At 39.2% G+C, this 21812-nt stretch overlaps 1 protein-coding gene across 1 annotated transcript in view; it reads right to left on the bottom strand.

Moving 5' to 3' along the window:
• Positions 1-4648: 4648 nt before the first annotated feature.
• LOC132890594 (cytochrome b-c1 complex subunit 8) overlaps positions 4649-21812 on the bottom strand; it is a 36745-nt gene continuing 19581 nt past the window's right edge. Inside the window, exons 2-3 of the mRNA XM_060927602.1 lie at positions 11577-11743; positions 4649-4797 (exon numbers count right to left, since the gene is read on the bottom strand). Coding sequence (XP_060783585.1) covers positions 4709-4797; positions 11577-11743 — 256 coding nt within the window. The 3' untranslated portion in view covers positions 4649-4708. The remainder of the gene's footprint in view (positions 4798-11576; positions 11744-21812) is intronic.

The following is a 21812-nucleotide window of genomic DNA, read 5'->3' as shown; positions in this document are numbered from 1 at the left end:
GTTTCCATGGAAACAATTTCAGACTTAGTCTCTTGGGTGGCGGCACGGTGGTGTAGCGGTTAGCGCTGTCGCCTCACAGCAAGAAGGTCCTGGGTTCGAGCCCCGGGGCCGGCGAGGGCCTTTCTGTGTGGAGTTTGCATGTTCTCCCCGTGTCCACGTGGGTTTCCTCCGGGTGCTCCGGTTTCCCCCACAGTCCAAAGACATGCAGGTTAGGTTAACTGGTGACTCTAAAATTGACCGTAAGTGTGAATGGTTGTCTGTGTCTATGTGTCAGCCCTGTGATGACCTGGCGACTTGTCCAGGGTGTACCCCGCCTTTCGCCCGTAGTCAGCTGGGATAGGCTCCAGCTTGCCTGCGACCCTGTAGAAGGATAAAGTGGCTAGAGATAATGAGATGAGTCTCTTGGGTTAGTTTTTGGGGTAGATTTTGTTTCCGGAGCAGAACTTGAAAACTGAGTGGTATGGTCTTGAAAGTTGGTATATGTGTTGACTAAGTAATGTATATGTGCCCTTTGATACTAAGAAATCTGAGAAATTTTAATTTTTAGCTCACCAGGACCAAAGGTCCAGTGGGCTTATGCCATGGGCTGCTGAGGTCAATGTAAAGAGGTAGGGTTGGTTTCCTGCAGCAGAACTTGAAAAATGTGACAATATCTTGAAACTTGGTATATAGTTGGTATATAGGGAGGAGGATACAGGTGACTGTCTTCTTGTTGACTTTGGAATGACAGATGAAGGTAAATATTTTATAATTAACCTATTTCTACTTGCAAAATACCATATTCACCAATGCAAATTCAGTGGTTCTAAACCATTTTTTTTCCTGTTTTTTTTTCTCACACACACACACACACACACACACACTGGTCGAGAGATCCCCTCTTTTTGCTCTCTCCCTCCTTTTCTATCCTACGTTGTCACTGCAACACACACAAAACCTTGTGTCCAAAATCACTCACTCGTTCATTACTTCCTACTCACTGTATAGGGAATTACTATATAGAGGACTATATAGTGAGCTCACTGGTAAAATGGAGAGAAGAAGAAAAAACAACAACAAACCCCCCCACACTTTCGGATAGTACTCCGCCGCGCTATGTCATGTCATTACTGTCGCACAATTAAAACATGCCAGATCAGTAGGTTGGTGGGTTTTCAAAAATAAATACATGCATGTATTTTTGTGATAAATACATATTATACTGAGCATATGTCTCACATTAATAAATATGAAGTACTTTGTGTCTGATGCATCTTTCAGTTGTTTTATATCAAGGCTGAATACTTTCTTCTTTGCTGCTACCTTTTTGGTAGCTACCTTTTGGGTTTTCAAATTTGAGGCTTTTGATTAATTCCTTGCTCTGCACTCTAACTTTTATTTTGTCTTATTCTATTTTAGTTTATTTTCTGTTCTCTTACTATTTTTAATTGTACTTGAATGTCCGTTTATAATGGGTTTCTTCCTCTGTCCATTCACCCCAACACACTTTTTTTCAGCGTGACTGCAATGCATGATGGTATATATTTCTTGGTTAGTAACCATCGGTTGGACACTACTTTTCATGATGCATTATGGGATACTATGAGTCCACTATATAGGGTGTAATAATTCTCACTATACATTTGGACAGCACTACAAAATGGCAAACTCACTATACAGTGACTATATAGTGAGTAATGAGTGATTTTGGACACAGGGTAGGACATTGCTTTCCAAATGAAATGCAAAATTTACTTTCATCTGAAAAGAGGACTTTGAACCACTGAGCAACAGTCCAGTTCTTTCTCTCCTTAGCCCAGGTAAGATGCTTCTGACACTGGCTCTAGTTCAGGAGCGGCTTGATATCAGGAATGCCATAGTTGTAGCTCTGTGCGTGGTGGCTCTTGATGCACTGACACCAGCCTCAGTCAATTCCTTGTGAAGCTCTCCCAAGTTCTTGAATTAACTTTTCTTGACAATCCTCTCAAGGCTGTGCTCATCCCCGCTGCTTGTGCACCTTTTCCAGCAAGGCTTTTCAGCAGCAACCTTCTGTGGCTTATTCTCCTTGTGGAGGGTGTCGATGATCGTCTTCTGGACAACGGTCAACTCAGCAGTCTTCCCCATGATTGTGGTTGCGTGGACTGAACTAGACCAACAGATACATGGTATTTATACTGTTTTACTCAAAATGAAATATTCTAATAATCTGAAATATGGGATTTCTGATTTTCATGAGCTATAATCAATCATCTTCAAAATAAAAACAAAGGCTTGAAATATTTCATCTTACGTGTAATGAATATGGAATATATGAAAGTTTACCTTTCTGAATTAAAAAGAATTCATGATATTCTAATTTTTTGAGATGCACAAGTATATCTGTCGTAGCAGCTTGAACCAATCTGGCCATTTTCCTCTGACCTCTTTTACCAAGGTGTTTCCATCCACAGAGCTATCACTCAGTATTTTGTTGCACCATTCTGTGCAAACTATAGATACTGGCCTGTGTCAATTTCCCAGGAAATCAGCAATTTATGAAATACTCAAACCAGCCCTTCTGGTATAGACATCCATGCCATGATCAGTCACAGAGATCACACTTTTTTTCTTCATGCTTTGAAGAAAACATGAAACATGGATTTGATGGGACTATTAACTGAAGCTCTTGGTCTGTGTCTGTATGCATGTTTGTTTTTTTCCCCACCCCCATCATGCTGTGGTCACGATTGGCTGATTAGATAACTACATGAATGTAAAGGTGTAACTAATAAAAGTGGACAGTGACTTAGAGATTTAGTTTAAATCTCCATTTCAATGATGCTCTTGTAATGTAGTTATTCAGAAACAAAGTTGGAAATGTTTATTTCTACATTTGCACTTGTGAATAAGATTCCTCGAGTAGAAAAATACATAAGCTATAATCATGGCATCCAAACTTATGAATTATGAACATCTGATGAATTATGAACATCTGTATGGTAGTGTACAGTGGTGCTTGAAAGTTTGTGAACCCTTGAACCCAGCTAAACAAATGAGACAAAAATATACTTGGTAATTTATTGAGGAAAATGATCCAATATTCCATATCTGTGAGTGGCAAAAGTATGTGAACCTCTAGAATTAGCAGTTAAGTTGAAGGTGAAATTAGAGTCAGGCATTTGTCATTCCACTGATTGAAATCAGGTGTGAGTGGACACCCTGTTTTATTTAAAGAACAGGGCTCTATCAAAGTCTAATCTTCACAACTCATTTGTGGAAGTGTATCATGGCACAAACAAAGGAGATTTCTGAGGACCTCAGAAAAAGCGTTGCTGATGCTCATCAGGCTGGAAAAGGTTACAAAACCATCTCTAAAAAGAGTCTGGACTCCACCAATCCACAGTCAGACAGATTGTGTACAAATGGAGGAAATTCAAGACCATTGTTACCCTCCCCAGGAGTGGTCAACCAACAAAGATCACTCCAAGAGCAAGGTGTGTAGTAGTTGGCGAGGTCACAAAGGACCCCAGGGTAACTTCTAAGCAACTGAAGGCGCCTCTCACATTGGCTAAATGTTAATGTTCATGAGTCTACCATCAGGAGAACACTGAACAACAATGGTGTGCACAGCGGTGTTGCAAGGAGAAAGCCACTGCTCTCCAAAAAGAACATTGCTGCTCATCTGCAGTTTGCTAAAAATCACGTTGACAAGCCAGAAGGCTATTGGAAAAATGTTTTGTGGATGGATGAGACCAAAATAGAACTTTTTGGTTTAAATGAGAAGCGTTATGTTTGGAGAAAGGAAAACACTGCATTCCAGCATAAGAACCTTATCCCATCTGTGAAACATGGTGGTGGTGATAGTATCATGGTTTGGGCCTGTTTTGCTGCATCTGGGCCAGGATGGCTTGCAATCATTGATGGAACAATGAATTTTGAATTATACCAGAGAATTCTAAGGGAAAATGTCAGGACATCTGTCCATGAACTGAATCTCAAGAGAAGGTGGGTCATGCAGCAAGACAACAACCCTAAGCACACAAGTTGTTCTACCAAAGAATGGTTAAAGAATAAAAGTTAATGTTTTGGAATGGCCAAGTCAAAGTCCTGACCTTGATCCAATCGAAATGTTGTGGAAGGACCTGAAGTGAGCAGTTCATGTGAGGAAACCCACCAACATCCCAGAGTTGAAGCTGTTCTATATGGAGGAATGGGCTAAAATTCCTCCAAATCAGTGTGCAGGACTGATCAACAGTTACTGGAAACGTTTAGTTGCAGTTATTGCTGCACAAGGGGGTCACACCAGATACTGAAAGCAAAAGGTTCACATACTTTTGCCACTCACAGATATGTAATATTGGATCATTTTCCTCAATAAATAAATAACCAAGTATAATATTGTCGTCTCATTTGTTTAACTGGGTTCTCTTTATCTACTTTTAGGACTTGTGTGAAAATCTGATGTTTTAGGTCATATTTATGCAGAAATATAGAAAATTCTAAAGGGTTCACAAACTTTCAAGCACCACTGTATATCCAGTAAACACATATGAAATCATGACCACATCTGGATCATACAATTAAACAATCTCATGTAAGCTTTGATACCACCGTTGCTGCACTCTCCACCCTTTATTTAAAAAAGGCAAGCTCTTAAGACAAAAATTATTAAATGAGCCACAAACCCTGCTTTTCATTTAACACAATTCTTTTTATTTATAAATGACACAGAATGCAAAGATGTCTTGGTTCACTTGTCAAAGTCTGCAGCATTCTTCCTTTTGCTCTGCTCATGAACATGATTGCCCCATGTGTATGTGAGGTACATCAAAACCATAGCTGTGACAGAAACAGAAAAGAAATTATTACCTCTTAAAACACAAGTACACACATGATCCTATGAGTTAATTCTAGTCAACACAACCAGTAGATCCATTTTACTTTTGGCAGATTTTAATGAGAAATATGCAACTTTGCTTACAATCCTATACAAAATTTATCCCTCATCTACCTGACCTGCATTCCAACAGAAGAGCTTTGGAATCACTCTCTCTCTTTCACACACACACTATTTTTATATCAAATAAATAAATAAAAATTAAAAACACTGGTACACCACCACCACACCAGAGGAGTATTTCCATGAAGCAAGCTAACCCGATGGGCCACCATACCCAGCTGGCTATGTATAATTGACCATGTTAAGATGTTTACCTGAATAACATTCTATACTTAATTTCTTACAGCAATAACAGGTTCTCGAAAAATTTTTAAATATTTTCCCAAATTCATCTCATCTCAGACATGAGGCACGCTAGCTGTTAATCATGTGAAACATAGCTGAAAAATATTTTTCTTGCATCTTCCTTAAACTTTAGTAAAGCCAGTTCGATAGATACTTTTAAACCCAGATTTAAAATGCACTTGTTCAGTTTAGTGTCTTCTTAGTTCTTGGGTATTTAATTGTAGTACTTATTTTATAGTTGCACTGTACACAGATTTGAAGTTAAATATTCTGGGATTTTTTTTTTTTTTTGCTCTAAAATGTTCATCAACTAACTAACATCTTGCCATGTTATCCCCATAAACACCATTTAGATGATGAGGAGTCACCCCTCCCATGATATTTCACCAGTTACAGCTAGCATTAGCTCAAGTGTTAGTGCACCTGACTGACCAGAACTTGCAGTGATGATATAAAAATCCCCCTGTATGACCAATCCTTAAAAAGCTGGGACATTAACAAAGGGAGCAGATGCGCCCATATACCGTATAAAAGGTCACATAAAATCATGCAACCTGTCTCATGCAATTAACATGTAGAACTACAACCCCGATTCCAAAAAAGTTGGGACAAAGTACAAATTGTAAATAAAAACGGAATGCAATAATTTACAAATCTCAAAAACTGATATTGTATTCACAGTAGAACATAGACAACATATCAAATGTCGAAAGTGAGACATTTTGAAATCTCATGCCAAATATTGGCTCATTTGAAATTTCATGACAGCAACACATCTCAAAAAAGTTGGGACGGGGCAATGAGAGGCTGGAAAAGTTAAAAGGTACAAAAAAGGAACAGCTGGAGGACCAAATTGCAACTCATTAGGTCAATTGGCAATAGGTCATTAACATGACTGGGTATAAAAAGAGCATCTTGGAGTGGCAGCGGCTCTCAGAAGTAAAGATGGGAAGAGGATCACCAATCCCCCTAATTCTGCACCGACAAATAGTGGAGCAATATCAGAAAGGAGTTCGACAGTGTAAAATTGCAAAGAGTTTGAACATATCGTCTACAGTGCATATCATCATCAAAAGATTCAGAGAATCTGGAAGAATCTCTGTGTGTAAGGGTCAAGGCCGGAAAACCATACTGGGTGCCCGTGATCTTCGGGCCCTTAGACGGCACTGCATCACATACAGGCATGCTTCTGTATTGGAAATCACAAAATGGGCTCAGGAATATTTCCAGAGAACATTATCTGTGAACACAATTCACCGTGCCATTCGCCGTTGCCAGCTAAAACTCTATAGTTCAAAGAAGAAGCCGTATCTAAACGTGATCCAGAAGCGCAGACGTCTTCTCTGGGCCAAGGCTCATTTAAAACGGACTGTGGCAAAGTGGAAAACTGTTCTGTGGTCAGACGAATCAAAATTTGAAGTTCTTTATGGAAATCAGGGACGCCGTGTCATTCGGACTAAAGAGGAGAAGGACGACCCAAGTTGTTATCAGCGCTCAGTTCAGAAGCCTGCATCTCTGATGGTATGGGGTTGCATTCGTGCGTGTGGCATGGGCAGCTTACACATCTGGAAAGACACCATCAATGCTGAAAGGTATATCCAGGTTCTAGAAAAAAAACATATGCTCCCATCCAGACGGCGTCTCTTTCAGGGAAGACCTTGCATTTTCCAACATGACAATGCCAAACCACATAATGCATCAATTACAGCATCATGGCTGCGTAGAAGAAGGGTCCGGGTACTGAACTAGCCAGCCTGCAGTCCAGATCTTTCACCCATAGAAAACATTTGTCGCATCATAAAACGGAAGACACGACAAAAAAGACCTAAGACAGTTGAGCAACTAGAATCCTACATTAGACAAGAATGGGTTAACATTCCTATCCCTAAACTTGAGCAACTTGTCTCCTCAGTCCCCAGACGTTTACAGACTGCTGTAAAGAGAAAAGGGGATGTCTCACAGTGGTAAACATGGCCTTGTCCCAACTTTGAGATGTGTTGTCATGAAATTTAAAATCACCTAATTTTTCTCTTTAAATGATACATTTTCTCAGTTTAAACATTTGATATGTCATCTATGTTCTATTCTGAATAAAATATGGAATTTTGAAACTTCCACATCATTGCATTCCGTTTTTATTTACAATTTGTACTTTGTCCCAACGTTTTTGGAATCGGGGTTGTAGTAGGTTTCATGTTTTGCATACAAAATGGTTCATAAATATGTAAACAAATCATTTACAGTAATATCTATTGGCCAATTTATACTTGTCAAATTGACGCTATATGAATACCCTATGCTGTAGCCTCCAATAAAACAATGTCAGTGGTATAAACCATAACTCAAAAATAAAGCAACTGTCACCAAGTGATTGCTTTTGACTTGTTACAACAAAGTGCTTTGAGCTGCTCATACTGCTGAATACAGAAGGAGTTAAAACAGTTCAGAAATACTTTGTGATAATTAAAAAAATAATTAGGTGGAAAAAATAATTTTTTTTTTTGCTTCTCTTCTTTGTATAAGATCAGCAACTTCTGGGAGGTATTCCCAGAAATAAAGTTTAACAAACTCTGGGCCTGACCCTGAACTCTATCTCTGGAAGCTGTATTTTTGGTTCTAGGACAGCTGTCAGACTTGGTTCAGATCAACTCCGAGTACGTTCACTCGGAGTTAAGCGCGTACATGATGAATACAAAAAGCCATCATCAAATCAAGCACTGATGGTACGATTCACCATGGCAATAGGTGAGAGGAAAGAAAAAAGAAGGGGGGGGGGGGTGTCCTGCTTCTGGGCTTCTCAAAAAAAAAAGTGTGCCAAGTGTGTGGGACTGCCTCTAGGGGGCGTGCAAGACAAAGTAATGGCAGAAATTAAATTTTTTTTAAAAAATAAATCTAAAATAGCAGCGGCACGGTGGTGTAGTGGTTAGTGCTGTTGCCTCACAGCAAGAAGGTCCGGGTTCGACCCCCGTGGCCAGCGAGGGCCTTTCTGTGCGGAATTTGCATGTTCTCCCCGTGTCCGCATGGGTTTCCTCCGGGTGCTCCGGTTTCCCCCACAGTCCAAAGACATGCAGGTTAGGTTAACTGGTGATTCTAAATTGACCGTAGGTGTGAATGGTTGTCTGTGTGTCAGCCCTGTGATGACCTGGTGACTTGTCCAGGGTGTACCCCGCCTTTCCCCTGTAGTCAGCTGGGATAGGCTCCAGCTTGCCTGCGACCCTGTAGAACAGGATAAAGCGGCTAGAGATAATAATGAATCTAAAATAAACTGAAGTGGGTTTTTTTTTTTAGTTTGAATGCAACTAAATGTCAATTTCAATTTATTAATGTACTAATAGTCTAATCATTATAACAGTAATTTTAAATGTTATGATATTTTAGACTAATGATTACATAGCACATTGAAATCAGGGCCTTAAAATTCTTTCCCAGAACAAATCTGTGTGAATTAATTCAGCTTCAACATCAGTTGGTTAATGAGGAAAGGACACCCCATGTCCTGCAGTTGCTTTAGGCTCAGCAGGAAGATCATAGAAACTGGTGAAAATTGTCCTTACAGATACATAGGATCACAAGATCATATGACTTGGACAGACCCCCCCACAATGGACTAGAAGTTTCAGGTTCAGTTCTTCCCCCCCTTTTCACTGACTTCTAGCTAGTTAGTTTACAGATATCCAGCTGGCCAATACAATAGCTGTAATAATGCCCGGTCCAAGAACTTGGCTAAATAATGTAACAATGTTATTTACTTGTTACCCATTTTTGCATCAGAATTTGAGATTAATAGATCTGCAGTGGATGTACAATTTCACTGATTAAACAGCAGAAGACTTTGCTTAAAAAAAAAATGCTTACTGGTAGATATTGGTGTTGAGCTCCTTTTAAGCTTATTTTGCAACCAAGTACGTCAAGCACCACCACCACTTCCAATATGCTCCCAGGTGGCCTTATACACCAGATACTTGTACACAAAGGGGACCAAGCTACTGACTGAACAATATAATTGACACGGATTTGATTCACTTGAAAGTTTAACCTCTGGCGATGCAAAATTATTCTAATCCAGTTGCATATCCAGTCCAAAATAATATAAATCGCATTATTTGCTACCAGTTGCCTGCAGAGCAAGGCATGCAGCAAAACAGGAGCATGGAGGCCAAGCTGCATTCCATCATGGAATCAATTGAGTGTGTTTTACACAGTTTGTGGGGCTTACTCTAACAAGGCAGATTTAAACCCCCCCCCACACACCTGTCTTTTTGCTTGAACCACATGTTTTAGAAAACAGTCACTTGAGTGACATGAAAAACCTACATCCTCTTGCATTTGGGGGGGGGGGGGGGGGGGAATCCACTAGCCAGCTGCTATTCTATAACTGATAGCTAACAGGTAACTATAGTTTGCAGAAAGTAAGGTAATGTTCCATCAGGGATTGCAATAACAGACTTTTAAAATTTAGTAAATGACTGGAAATTATCAATGGAAAATCCTGAACTTTAACCTTTTCTCCACTGATGTCCCTGGTATGTTCCTGAAAACCCTCTCCACAGACCACATAAAATGGGCAAAATCTCTTTTCTCCACCATTAAACAAATCCTCAAGTGGTCACCACAGACCACCGGGAATCACAATCTCCTGGCTAACATGGAGGGCAAAGTTTGCTGTCCTCCTTCACACAATGCTTATGGATGTTTACTTTGCAAGTGGTACTGCATTGCAGTTGTACTACTGCTACATTTCAACACTACACAACATAGCTTACATATAACCTCATTCTTTCAGTCCAAGTGGTCCCAAACACTACTACTATTGGCTCATTTCATTTTGTTCAGACTGCAAATATGACTATAGCCTGTAGGCACCTGTATTGGTTGCACGTGTTGATAAGTTGTAAATTTAGGCCCTGTCCCACATTTTTTACCCTCTCTACATTCTGTGCATTTACCACACTAAACTTTTATCCCCCTTTTTTTTATTAACCATTTAAAGGCCAAGAGAAATGCATTTTTTTTTTTGCGCTAAAACAGAACAGCAGTTAAATTCGGCGAGGTTTAACTATTCTCTAAAACTGCACAGTAGCAGATATATTCACAGACAAAAGCAGAGTAAATTTAGCCCGGAAGTAGCAGACGGAAGCTGCGTGATGTCACGAGTGTATGTCAGCCACGAACAACAACGAGTGACCAAACTGAGCAGGAATTTAATGAGGGAGAAAATTCAAGTTTTAGCGGTTTTTCGTCAGTTTAAGTTGATGACAACGCACTGACAGAAGAACAAGTGGAAGAAGAGCGAGGTATCGAACCATACCGATTTGAGCCAGAATTTGGGGGGGGGATGACTGGAAGTTGAAGATGCATTCCTCAAGTTAGTAGTATTACAGTATGTTGGAAACAAAATGCTTTGAAGTTCATTGTAGCAAAGTCTACACTAATTAGCAATTACCTTTATCTTTTGGAAAAAGAAACCAGGCCACTTCCTCCACGGCGTTTGTGTTGCTGCACCCGGCAGCAATACATCACTTTCCGGGCACTTTCCCTTCTTCTCCATAACAGTCATAGATTGTAGTTTAATGACTGTCTCTCTTTTTATGTCATGTTCTATCGCAAGTTTCCGTCAAAATGAATAATCTAGCAGAGAGTTGGACAGAAGCTACACTGTGTGGACGTCAGTGGAAAACATTTACGACGTGGGTTTCAATGATACTTACCATTGTCAGGACTTGTACTATTATTATCCAAGAGGGAAATGGGGTACATTTCTCTCGGCCTTTAACTGAGAGTATCAATCAATTAAAACTGTCATCAGTTAAATGGTGAACTCTGAACATCCCTAGTTTTTATTTTAAAATAAATAAATAAAGCCACTGGAGGAGTCATGCTTATTACATAATTTAAGACTGTACAATTAAATTTAAGAAAATTTAAATACTGAAGGCCTTAAATATTAAGGGCTAAAAGTTTAAAAAAAAAAAACAAAACAAAACTTTTTTTTTTACAAAAAATTAAGGCCCTTATAAGCAACTTGCTCCTGCTGTTATTGAGAGACCAAACAACATTGTACATCAATGATGTTAGCTGTAAAGGATAACCAAGTTATTCTCCACCTGGGCATTCATATACATGCTTATTTTCCTTAGTCTGTACAAAAGAACTTAAATCATTACTCAGTCTCTAGTTATTTTACACAGCTATCATTTTTTTGTGTAGTTATCTAGGTTTCTGAGCAACCAAAACATGAGATGGGGCAACACATTTTTACCTGTTTAGTGGGCTTGCTAAAGAATGTCATTCAATATTTATTTAAAAACAAACAAACAAACAAACAAACAAACACTGTACCATCAAATCTGAGACCAGGCAATAAAGTACTTACGAGGTGCAACCCTGAAGACAGATGATGAAAATCGTCTCCAAACATTGGGGATTCCCTTTGAAAAGTAGTGGGGAAAAGCCCTCTGCTCAAAGGGTGAAATGCTGTAAGTAATTATGTGTCTTATCTTGGCCAAGTCTCCAAAGTGACGCCCCATTGTGTCAGGAAGGCTGTTTCAAGAGACATTGCAAACACATTAGCTTTTTGTAACAATTTAAAAAACAAACAAACAAACAAACAAACAAAAATGCCCCACTTAATTCAACATAAGTTTAGAATTAGACCCAGATGTTTCCAGTCAGATAGGGCTGCTACAGTTGGAAATTCTCACCTTAGTATAAAAAGGTCATGTTTATCAGAGCCTTTATCACCCATTTTAAAAACACTAGTGGTGAAAATAAAAGGGAGACTTTTTTTAAACCTACTGAGTCCCATTTCTCCATCTTTTTGGATCCAATTTTTTTTTAAAAAGGGGCAAAAACAATTAAAATCCTACGATGTTGCACCCCATTCAGTACTTGTAGCTGATCACACGGGGGCAGTTTTTGAATCAAAGGGAGAAGTCATACACAATCCATAACGAAGCCTATTTCCAAAGTAATGCTCAGATATTTAGCTGATTACAACATGAATGAGACATTTGAATCAGATTGCTTTCCCCATCACTACATGAATTAACAGCTTTAAGATATCTTTAAAAGTATTCTAAAACTTTACGAAATGCTAAATTTTAGTTTATTATTTACTTACAACTAAGAATTCTTACCAGTATACCTAAGTAGTCTTGGAAAGTCACTTAAAGATAATGAAACGCTCCGTGTGTGTACATTTTAAATTTAACATTTAAAATGTACTTCGTCACTACTACTTTTAAGAAAACCAATAAAGGGTCTTAAAAGTTACGAGTATATTTAATGAATTTTAAAACGCTCAGTAAAAGGTACTTTACTCAGTCAGGTAACTTTATTGAATCAAAGTATAAAGCCCCTGTGCAATAACAGGGTTTAAAGACCCCCCCCCAATTTCCCTAAACTGAATCAGAGGTGGGTAGAGTAGCCAAAAATTGTACTCAAGTAAGAGTATTGTTACTTTAGAATAATATTACTCAAGTAAAAAGTAGTCGTCCAATTAATTACTTGAGTAAGAGTAAAAAGTACTAAGTGAAAAAACTACTCAAGTACTGAGTAACTGCTGAGTAACTTTTGTTTATTGATCAGGACGTCATAACAGGCAGAGATTTCATATATATTTCACACATATAAACTGTGTGTGTAGTTCTGTGTATTAACAATAACAACAAGAAGCTCAAGGCAGTCTGCACATAAACCATAACGCTGTGTGCGCGCGCATGTTCACTCCGTGAAGTGACTGTTCAGCTTTAACAGCAGCTGGCTCTTAATTTTGCACTGTGAAGCTGTGACCTTTTAGCCATGAACAGGTGAAAACAATAAATTAAATATTAATTAATTAAATCTTTACTAAGTAACATAAAACAATGGGTAGAGGTTACAAAGAAAAAGAAAAAGGCAGTCTGCACATAAACCATAACACTGTGCGCGCGTGCATGTTCACTCCGTGAAGTGACTGTTCAGCTTTAACAGCAGCTGAACATCACACGTAATATCTCCTCGTACGAAAGACTGGAAATAATCCTGTAAGACGCGATCAACGATGATCCTTTCATCTCCCAAAAAGTTGTTTACTGGCTCCATCTCGCAGAGGAGTTAGCAAGTGGAAGTAACAAGCAAAAAGGTTGCTAACTAGCTGCCAGTGCCCAGCTTGGCTGGGTGGTGGTGGGGATTGCTAGCAAGCGGTCAAGCTAATGCCCTTCCTTTTGTGAACAAGCACTTGTAGACAAATAATAAAACAAATCTCACGGGGGGGGGGGGGGGGGGGGGGGGGGGACAAAAAAACAAAAAGTCTTCACAAATCCCTCTAATCCACAACAGGCACTGGGTGTAAACAACAAATAGTTTACAATGTCTGGGTAGCAAACAGATGGCAGAATTGGTGTCCGGTCCTCCTTATGTATCTGACACGGAGAAATAATATAAATCGTGCTGCCTACCAGATTACAGTCGTCTGTTTTATTGCATCAGTACTAGTATCACTTACTATACTCATCAGTCATAGATTAGTCCAGTACAACATGACCAGCTTGTTTTTTTTCCATTTGACTGTCGCAAGTTTTTTCAGGCTGGTACAGTCAAAAATTGAAAAAAAGTTTTGGCCTACTAAACTAGTCATCGATTCTACTAGTGTATTAATTGGAGTCGACATGAAAACGTTAGGTAAAAACTTTAAACCAGTACAATCTCTTCTTCAAAGTTTCACCAAATGGTTTTATTTATGCAATTTAAAGCTCATAATACTGTATAACTTTGGTCGAGTAAAAGCACAGAGCAAAAACATGGCTGAATCCTGAATGACTCCTATTTGTTTAAATAGGGGACTACATAGGCGGCAGAATGTAGTTTCTTTTTCCCTGCCATGGAAGCGCACTTGTATACCGAGGAGGAAAGCAATTTGCATTACAGCCGTGAGGCGGCTCGGCTCGGTTTTCCCTTTCGGGCGCGCTCGTTTTCTGTTAGAATTTGGTAAAGAAAAAAAAAAAAAATATTTACCAGCTTACCGGGTCCATTAACATAAATCTGACAGCTGACAAGGTCGGGATATAAACAAACTTTTGCGTTAAACTGTGTGCTTGGATTCACATAATTTTTTCTGAGTCTTATCATATGGGTCAAACCCATCAATCACAGCCAGTTTCTCCACATACCGTGCCCTTTCTGCAACTGGTAATGTACTCACATAACCCGAATTATCATCCATCGTGTCACTTTACTCTCGCTCGTACTTTGTTTTATATTGTGAGTGCATGTACTTGGTCTTCCAATATGGCGCCTAACAAAATCTCGCGGCGCGGTGACGTCATGTGAAAGGGGTCTATATACATACATACACACACACACGTGTGCATATATTGTATACATATACACACACAACAACCCCCCCCTCCAAAAAAAAAAACCAAAACAAAACATGTGCAAGTGTATTTTATATCTGGGTTTCTCTAAAGCATAGCAGCCCTGCTATGCTTAATTTATTGATTGATGCGCTTAGCGACATGCTGCTACCCATCAAACAGTCAGTCATCGCAATGCTTACAATTTAGACTTACCAGGAAAAATTTACCAGGGAATACCAATTTCAATTCAATTAAATGGAATTGTGGATCTTAGTTTTTTTTTTCAAGGTTCGGCCTGAAAGCTGTGAATATTAACCGAAATAAGAATAATTTACATTCTTTAATATAAACACTAATAGGCCCGACTTTTGAGAAATACAAAGGCCTACAGAGCACAAAGAGGGTATTACAACCCCAATTCCAGAAAAGTTGGGACGCTGTGTAAACTGTAGATAAAAGTCAGAATGCGATAACTTGCAAAACATGGAAACCCTATTTTTCATTGAACATAGTACAAAGACATTTCACGTGTTGAAACTGAGAATTTTTTTTTAAATATATATGCTCATTTTGAATTTGATGTCAGCAACACATTTCAAAAAAGTTGGGACAGGGGCATATTTACCACTGTGTTGCAGCACATCTACTTTTAACAACACTCGGTAAACATTTGGGAACTGAGGAGACCAAGTGCTGTAGTTTTGAAAGAGAAATGTTGTCCCATTCTTGCCTGATGTACAATTTCAGTTGCTCAACAGTTCAGGTTCTCCTTTGTCTTATTTTGCACTTCAGGCCATTATTAAAAAATGTTCTGTTTCCGGTCCACCGGCCGGGTGAGTGCCGTTTGTGCGGTTGAATTTTTTTTTTTTTTTAAACGTAGGCTTTGACATTTTTTCGGGTTCATAAATCTAAAATCGAAATTGACATTTACACATTCCCAGGGCTTTCCACTAAGGCTCATACTAGCCAGCCATGACAAATAAGTAGCCAGCCGGGGGGGGGGGTAAACACAAAGTAAACTCCTGTGCATGCAGTTCCCAGGATTAAATGCATTTTCCACAGACCATTTATTTATTCACTTTATTCAAATACAAAGTAAAATGGCAGCAAATCTTTTCTTTTCTTGCGTATTGCATCATGAGGCGTTCCTGGCTTGTTAATCTCTTATTTTCGGTGCATGACACATTCATGCAGCTGAGCATGCTATGAATTAACAACGACAATGGTCTGCAGTGGTGGCTACACAAACACTCAGCGAACATTTCAATTTGTGTATGAAAATACACTCCAACGACTCAGTTTGGTTTCATTTACAACCAACGGTGTCTTTTGATGCCAGCATGTAATTGAATGAGAGAAGACTGGTTTACCGGAGACAAAATAAGCGTTCTCTCTGCTTCTGTTCCCTCGATGTCGCCTCCGACGGCCCCGACACACTACCACCTCCGCCAAGTGCGCGCGCACGCACCGCATGTCGGGGCCGCGGATGAGTTACTCTCCCTTGATCAACGAAGTCGGCAGGGAATTTGTGGTTATTATCGGTACAAACAGCGCGAATCACAACTTAAATGAGTGCGGTTCAGTTTGATATTATTGTCAGTCCGTTAGATAAACATTTAATTTTATTAAAATCGAAAATTAATATTTAGAGCCTGTGGGCTACAAAAATAGTCATTAAAGTAGCCGGCTGGACTTAATTGTGTAGTCGGCTGTATGGCCGGCAGCCGGCGCTTGTGGAAAGCCCTGCATTCCGCACAGAATATAGAATTGAATCAGCTCTGAGCATGCGCGGCACAAAAAAAAAAAAATATATATATATATATATATATATATATATATATATATATATATATATATATATATATATATATGGCAGCCACCATGAAGGAAGGAGATCTGGAGTTTTCAAACATTTGTGAAATCGCAAAATGGTATTCTAGCGAACAACAAAATAGTAAAGATTCAGAAAAACAAGTCATTCAGTGATCATTTTAATAGTGTAATTTCATCCGAGCTAGGCCTAACGGTCGATTTAGAACTACAAAAAGTCCGTGTGTCGGACATTTTAAGTACCTTTGTAAAAGTTTTGCAAATGTTGCAGTCAGCATTTAAAATGCTAACAAAGTTTTTGTACAAGTTTCAGTTGATTAAACTGTCATTTTATTAAATGTGTCTGCTTTTGTAATAAAAAAAAAAAAGTATTGAAAGAAAAAGCAAACACAGCAGTGTGATTTCTTAACCATCCATTAAAAAAAAAAAAAAATCTCCCTCCCTACTGAAAATTTTTTTGCTCACCCAGTGGACAGGAAACGGATTTTTTTTTTTTTAAGGCTGGCCTTATAATACACCAAATGTTTTAAATGGGAGACAGGTCTGGACTGCAGGCAGGCCAGTTTAGCACCCGGACTCTTTTACTATGGAGCCATGCAGTTTTAATATGTGCAGAAAGCAGTTTGGCATTGTCTTGCTGAAAGAAGAAAGGCCTTCCCTGAAAAAGACTTTGTCTGGATGGCAGCATATTGCTCTGAAACGTGTATATATTGTTCAGCATCAATGATGCCTTCCCAGATGTACAAGCTACCCATGTCATGTGCACTAATGCACCCTCATACCATCACAGATGCTGGATTTTGAACTGTGCACTGATAAGCTGGATGGTCCCTCTCCTCTTTAGCCTGGAAGATGTGGTGTCCATGATTTCTAAAAAGAATTTCTACTTTTGATTCATCAGACCTCGGGACAATTTTCCACTTCGCCTCAGTCCATCGTAAAAGAGCTCGGGCCCAGAGAAGGCGCCGGTGTTTCTGGATATTGTTTCTATCTGGTTTTAACTTGCATTTGTGGACGCAGTAATGAACTGTTTTCACAGACAATAGTTTTCTGTAGTGTTCCTGAGCCCATACAGTGATTTCCACTACAGACACGTGTCTGCTTTTAATGCAGTTTTGCCTGAGGGCCTGAAGATCACAGGCATCCGATGTCAATTTTCAGCCTTGTCTCTCGCATACAGAGATTTCTCCAAATTCTCTGAATCCTTTAATGATATTATGGACCAGAGATGATGTGATCCCCAAATTCTTTGCAATTTTACATTGAGGAACGTTATTCTTAAATTGTTGCACTGTTTGGGGGCGTCGTGGCTCAGGTGGATAAGGCGCCATACCATAAATCCGGGGGGGGGTTCGATTCCGACTCGAAGTCATTTCCCGATCCCTCCCCGTCCCTCTCTCTCTCGTTTCCTGTCTCTACACTGTTCTATCCAATAAAGGTGAAAAAAGCCCCCCCCCCCCCCAAAAAAAATCTCTTAAAAAAAAAAAATTTGTTGCACTGTTTGCCCATGCAGTCCTTCACAGAGTGGTGAACCCCTCCCCATCTTTACTTCTGAGAGACTCTGCCTCTCTGGGATGCTCCATTTATACCTAATCATGTTACTGACCTGTTGCCAATTAACCAAATTCAGGGTTTTTTTTTTTAGCGTTACACAACTTTTTCAGTCATTTGTTGCCCCCTGTCCCAGCTTTTCTGAAACGTTGCTGACATCAAATTCAAAATGAGCACATATTTTTCAAAACCAATAAAATTTCTCAGTTTCAACATTTGATTTGTTCTTGTACTATTTTCAATGAAATATAGAGTTTCCATGATTTACAAATCTTCACATTCTGTTTTTATGTACAGTTTACACAGCATCCCAACTTTTTTGGAATTGGGGTTGTAGAAATACTTATTTTTGATTGAGTGTACTGATTTGACAGTTAAAAAACACAAAAAAACAATTAGATAATTAATGCTAATTAAATCATACTTTGCATAACTGGTTTTTACTAGTTTTGTATTTGGTATACAACCATCTATGTGCCTGCCAATTTTCCATGTAAATATCTTTTTTGGGGGGGGGGGGGGGGGCGCTATTCAGAAAAAAAACAAAAAAAACACACATTTGTTAATGAGGCCCATTTTGGACCATGTTATCCTAATACATAATTGTGGCAGCGGGGGCGTGGTCAAGTGCAGGTCTGTGACAGGATGGCGGAGCCAGGGAAGGTGAGTGGCAGAATCACTACACCTGACGGTAATTAACCTGTGTGTGTGTGTGTGTGTGTGTGTGTGTGTGTGTCTTCCCAGTAACCGCGCCCTATTTAAGGAGGCAGAGCAGAGGAGAGCTCTTCCCGGGACAAGAACACAGCGTGTGTGTGTACCAGAAAAAAGCTTTATTCTGGTAAAAACACACACACACACGCTGTGTTCTTGTCCCGGGAAGAGCTCTCCTCTGCTCTCCCTCTGCCTCCTTAAATAGGGCGTGGTTACTGGGAAGTAGGGCTGGGTATCACCAGATACCTCACGATACGATACTATGGCGATATTTTGCCCACGATAACAATAATATCACGGTACAGCGATTCTGCGATAATCGATATATTGCAAGAAATTTCAACCACATCACGATCTGTGTCACTGAGGAAAATCAGAATTTATTGACCACTGTTACATTTCACATACATAACTACACACTCTTGCCAGACATATATTTGTCTCTATTCCACTGCTGGCAAAACCAAGAGTTGCTTCACTACAACATACAGAAAATTCCCATTTCTGTGCTAGTACTATCAACTTTTCTGTAAGCATGGACACATCAGTGCTGCTTAACAAGCAGAATCAAATTGTTTTATGAAAACTTAAAACTTGCACTGCAGACTGCACATACATTTCAGTGCTAACACTAATATCAATTTGTTCTTTGTAAACTTGAGAACATATACCGGAGAACATTTAACTTGTGCTTATTTTGCAGGAACAACACACTGTCTGAAACACATTGAAAAGTGCAGTGTGCATCTTAGTCTCCTACTGCGCATGCGCGAAGCCTACTGCGCATGCGCAGAACACATGAATTAGCAAGTTCTCATACAGACCGGTTTATTATTCAAAACAAGGCATTACAAATTATTTGACTCGGCCAAAGACTCGACCAATACGCACAAAACATAAAAATCGGCAAATGCGTGAAATACTCACCGATTTTCTATCAGCCCAGCTGATCGGTAGGACAAAACTACTGTTGAATTTTCCTACCCTCCTGGATTTCGCGCATGCGCAGTAGGCTTGGTAGGACAAATCCAAGAGGTAGGATAACTTTACAGAACACCGGCTCACTGTTTTTTTTCTCCTTTCCTTTGGAATCCAAAGTGCCTCCAAACATCTGCCTTAAAGTTCGGCGGCGTCTCTAGGTTTACGTTAACAGCCATGCTTGCTTGTTTTTTTTCCCCTCACTGCAACCGCCGGGGAAAAAAGAGAAGACGAAGAGTGCCTTGCAGTGAGGGAGTGGCACAGCAACACCTCGCGGAGCGGAGGTGCGGAAGTCGTACTGGATTTACAACCCGTCTGAAACATGATTTATTATTTGAAAAAATATCGATATTCAAATTGAGTATCGATATTGAATCAGAAGACAAAGTATCGCGATATATCGCCGTATCGATATTTTTGCACACCCCTACTAGGAAGACACACAAACACAGGTTAATTACCGTCAGGTGTAGTGATTCTGCCACTCACCTTCCCTGGCTCCGCCCTCCTGTCACAGACCAGCGCTTGACCACGCCCCCGCTGCCACAATAATATTACAGCAGTTTTCTAAAAATTAAGTCGTTTCTTCAATCTTTGATTTGTACTAGAATAGTGGCTACAATTATCAACAGTCCATAATTATCAACACTTTCAGGTTTACCAAAAAAAAAAAAAATTTTTTACAAAAGGTGAGTTTCAGTTACAACAGTTATTATTGGCTAATTAAATCAACCAGAAGACCCCCCCCCCCCCCCCCCCCCTCACCCTTTGAACTTGTCTGATGGCAGATTCTACCGTAACTGGATCCATTAATCACTTGCCCACAAAAGAAATTTTTCTTGTCCTTTTTTCAGTGAGGTAATATTTTCAAGATTGAAAATATGGTATTTGGTCTTCTAAAACAGCACGTCATTTAAAAATACACTGAGTAGATCAATAAAAGATTTTTAAAGAATAAAGTTCTATTTCTTTGACATATCTGACAGACATAACTCCCATTTTAAAAAATCACTTTCATTATCCCTGTTGCTATCGTCAGTGAATTTCTGTGATGATAGACTCAGCCATTACGGATCTTTGGTAGTTATCGTGTGGAAGCAGGCTTTATAATTTTTGGATGTCAACAGATAGAGTTGGAATAGATTAACAGCGAAAAAACTATTTTGTTCACGAGAGAAGCACAGAGTTATTTTTAAAAAATGCTAGCGTTAGTCTGTCAGTCAAATGCACCTGACGATAGCAAAATTCAAGCCCTCACCACGCACATGTTGACTGACGCAAAGAGGAAATTCTACTTTTTGCGATTTTTGTGACAGCAGACATTTACTTCCAGGCAAGACTTGGAGTTCTGACAGCTAGATTTCATCAAATAAATCAAGGTAAGATTTTCAGTCAGCTATCCTGATGATAGAAATTTTTGACGATAGAAACATTGAGAATATATTTGTGCATTCATATTTACATTTTTCTGCAGGAAAACTATCGTAAGTTGAGATAAATCAGAGCCACTTGCGACCCTTTCAGCCGACAGGCCATTTCAATGTGTTATTTCCCCGCGAAAGTGACACAGTCGTGTCTATCGTCACTGTTCTGACAATTATTGTTATCTTTGAAAATAAATTCTCTTTATTTCAATATTTTATTTTATTTGGTTCTAGTGATGAGGTATTTAATATTATTACTAAATTTGTCAGATTAATAATGTAAGAAACAGTTTTGTTGCTATTGTCATCTAGAGTGTCTGTCAGAATATGATGGTAGACGTTAGTTTGTCTGTCAGATTTTGATGATAGAAACCGATGTGTTTCTATTGTCATTTAGCATGTCTGTCATGTCAGGCTTTTATTAGTTAGTTACCAGGACTACGGTCCTAAAATTTACTGTGAATGTCCAAGACCCCAAATGCTACTAGAAAAACTTAATAGAATGATCAAAATAATCAATTCAGCAATTTAAGGAGATGGGACTTAACTGGCCTCTGTTATGGCAGAATCTGCCTGATGACACAGCTCGTTACCGGAGATGGAATTTTTTTTAGCATGATCAGCAGTTTGAGAAAAACCCAGACATCATGGCAGGTAAGCATGGTGGAAAGATCATGGACATGTTTTTACTTATCAAATTCACCAATATTTCATGATCTTGTTAAAACCTACTTCGTTTCTTACTCTTTCATTTGACCGTTGCCATTTTGTATCGAA

The sequence above is a fragment of the Neoarius graeffei genome, chromosome 8 (assembly GCF_027579695.1).
Source record: "Neoarius graeffei isolate fNeoGra1 chromosome 8, fNeoGra1.pri, whole genome shotgun sequence".
Taxonomy (NCBI): Eukaryota; Metazoa; Chordata; class Actinopteri; order Siluriformes; family Ariidae; genus Neoarius; species Neoarius graeffei.
This window is presented reverse-complemented; position numbering and strand designations above follow the sequence as displayed.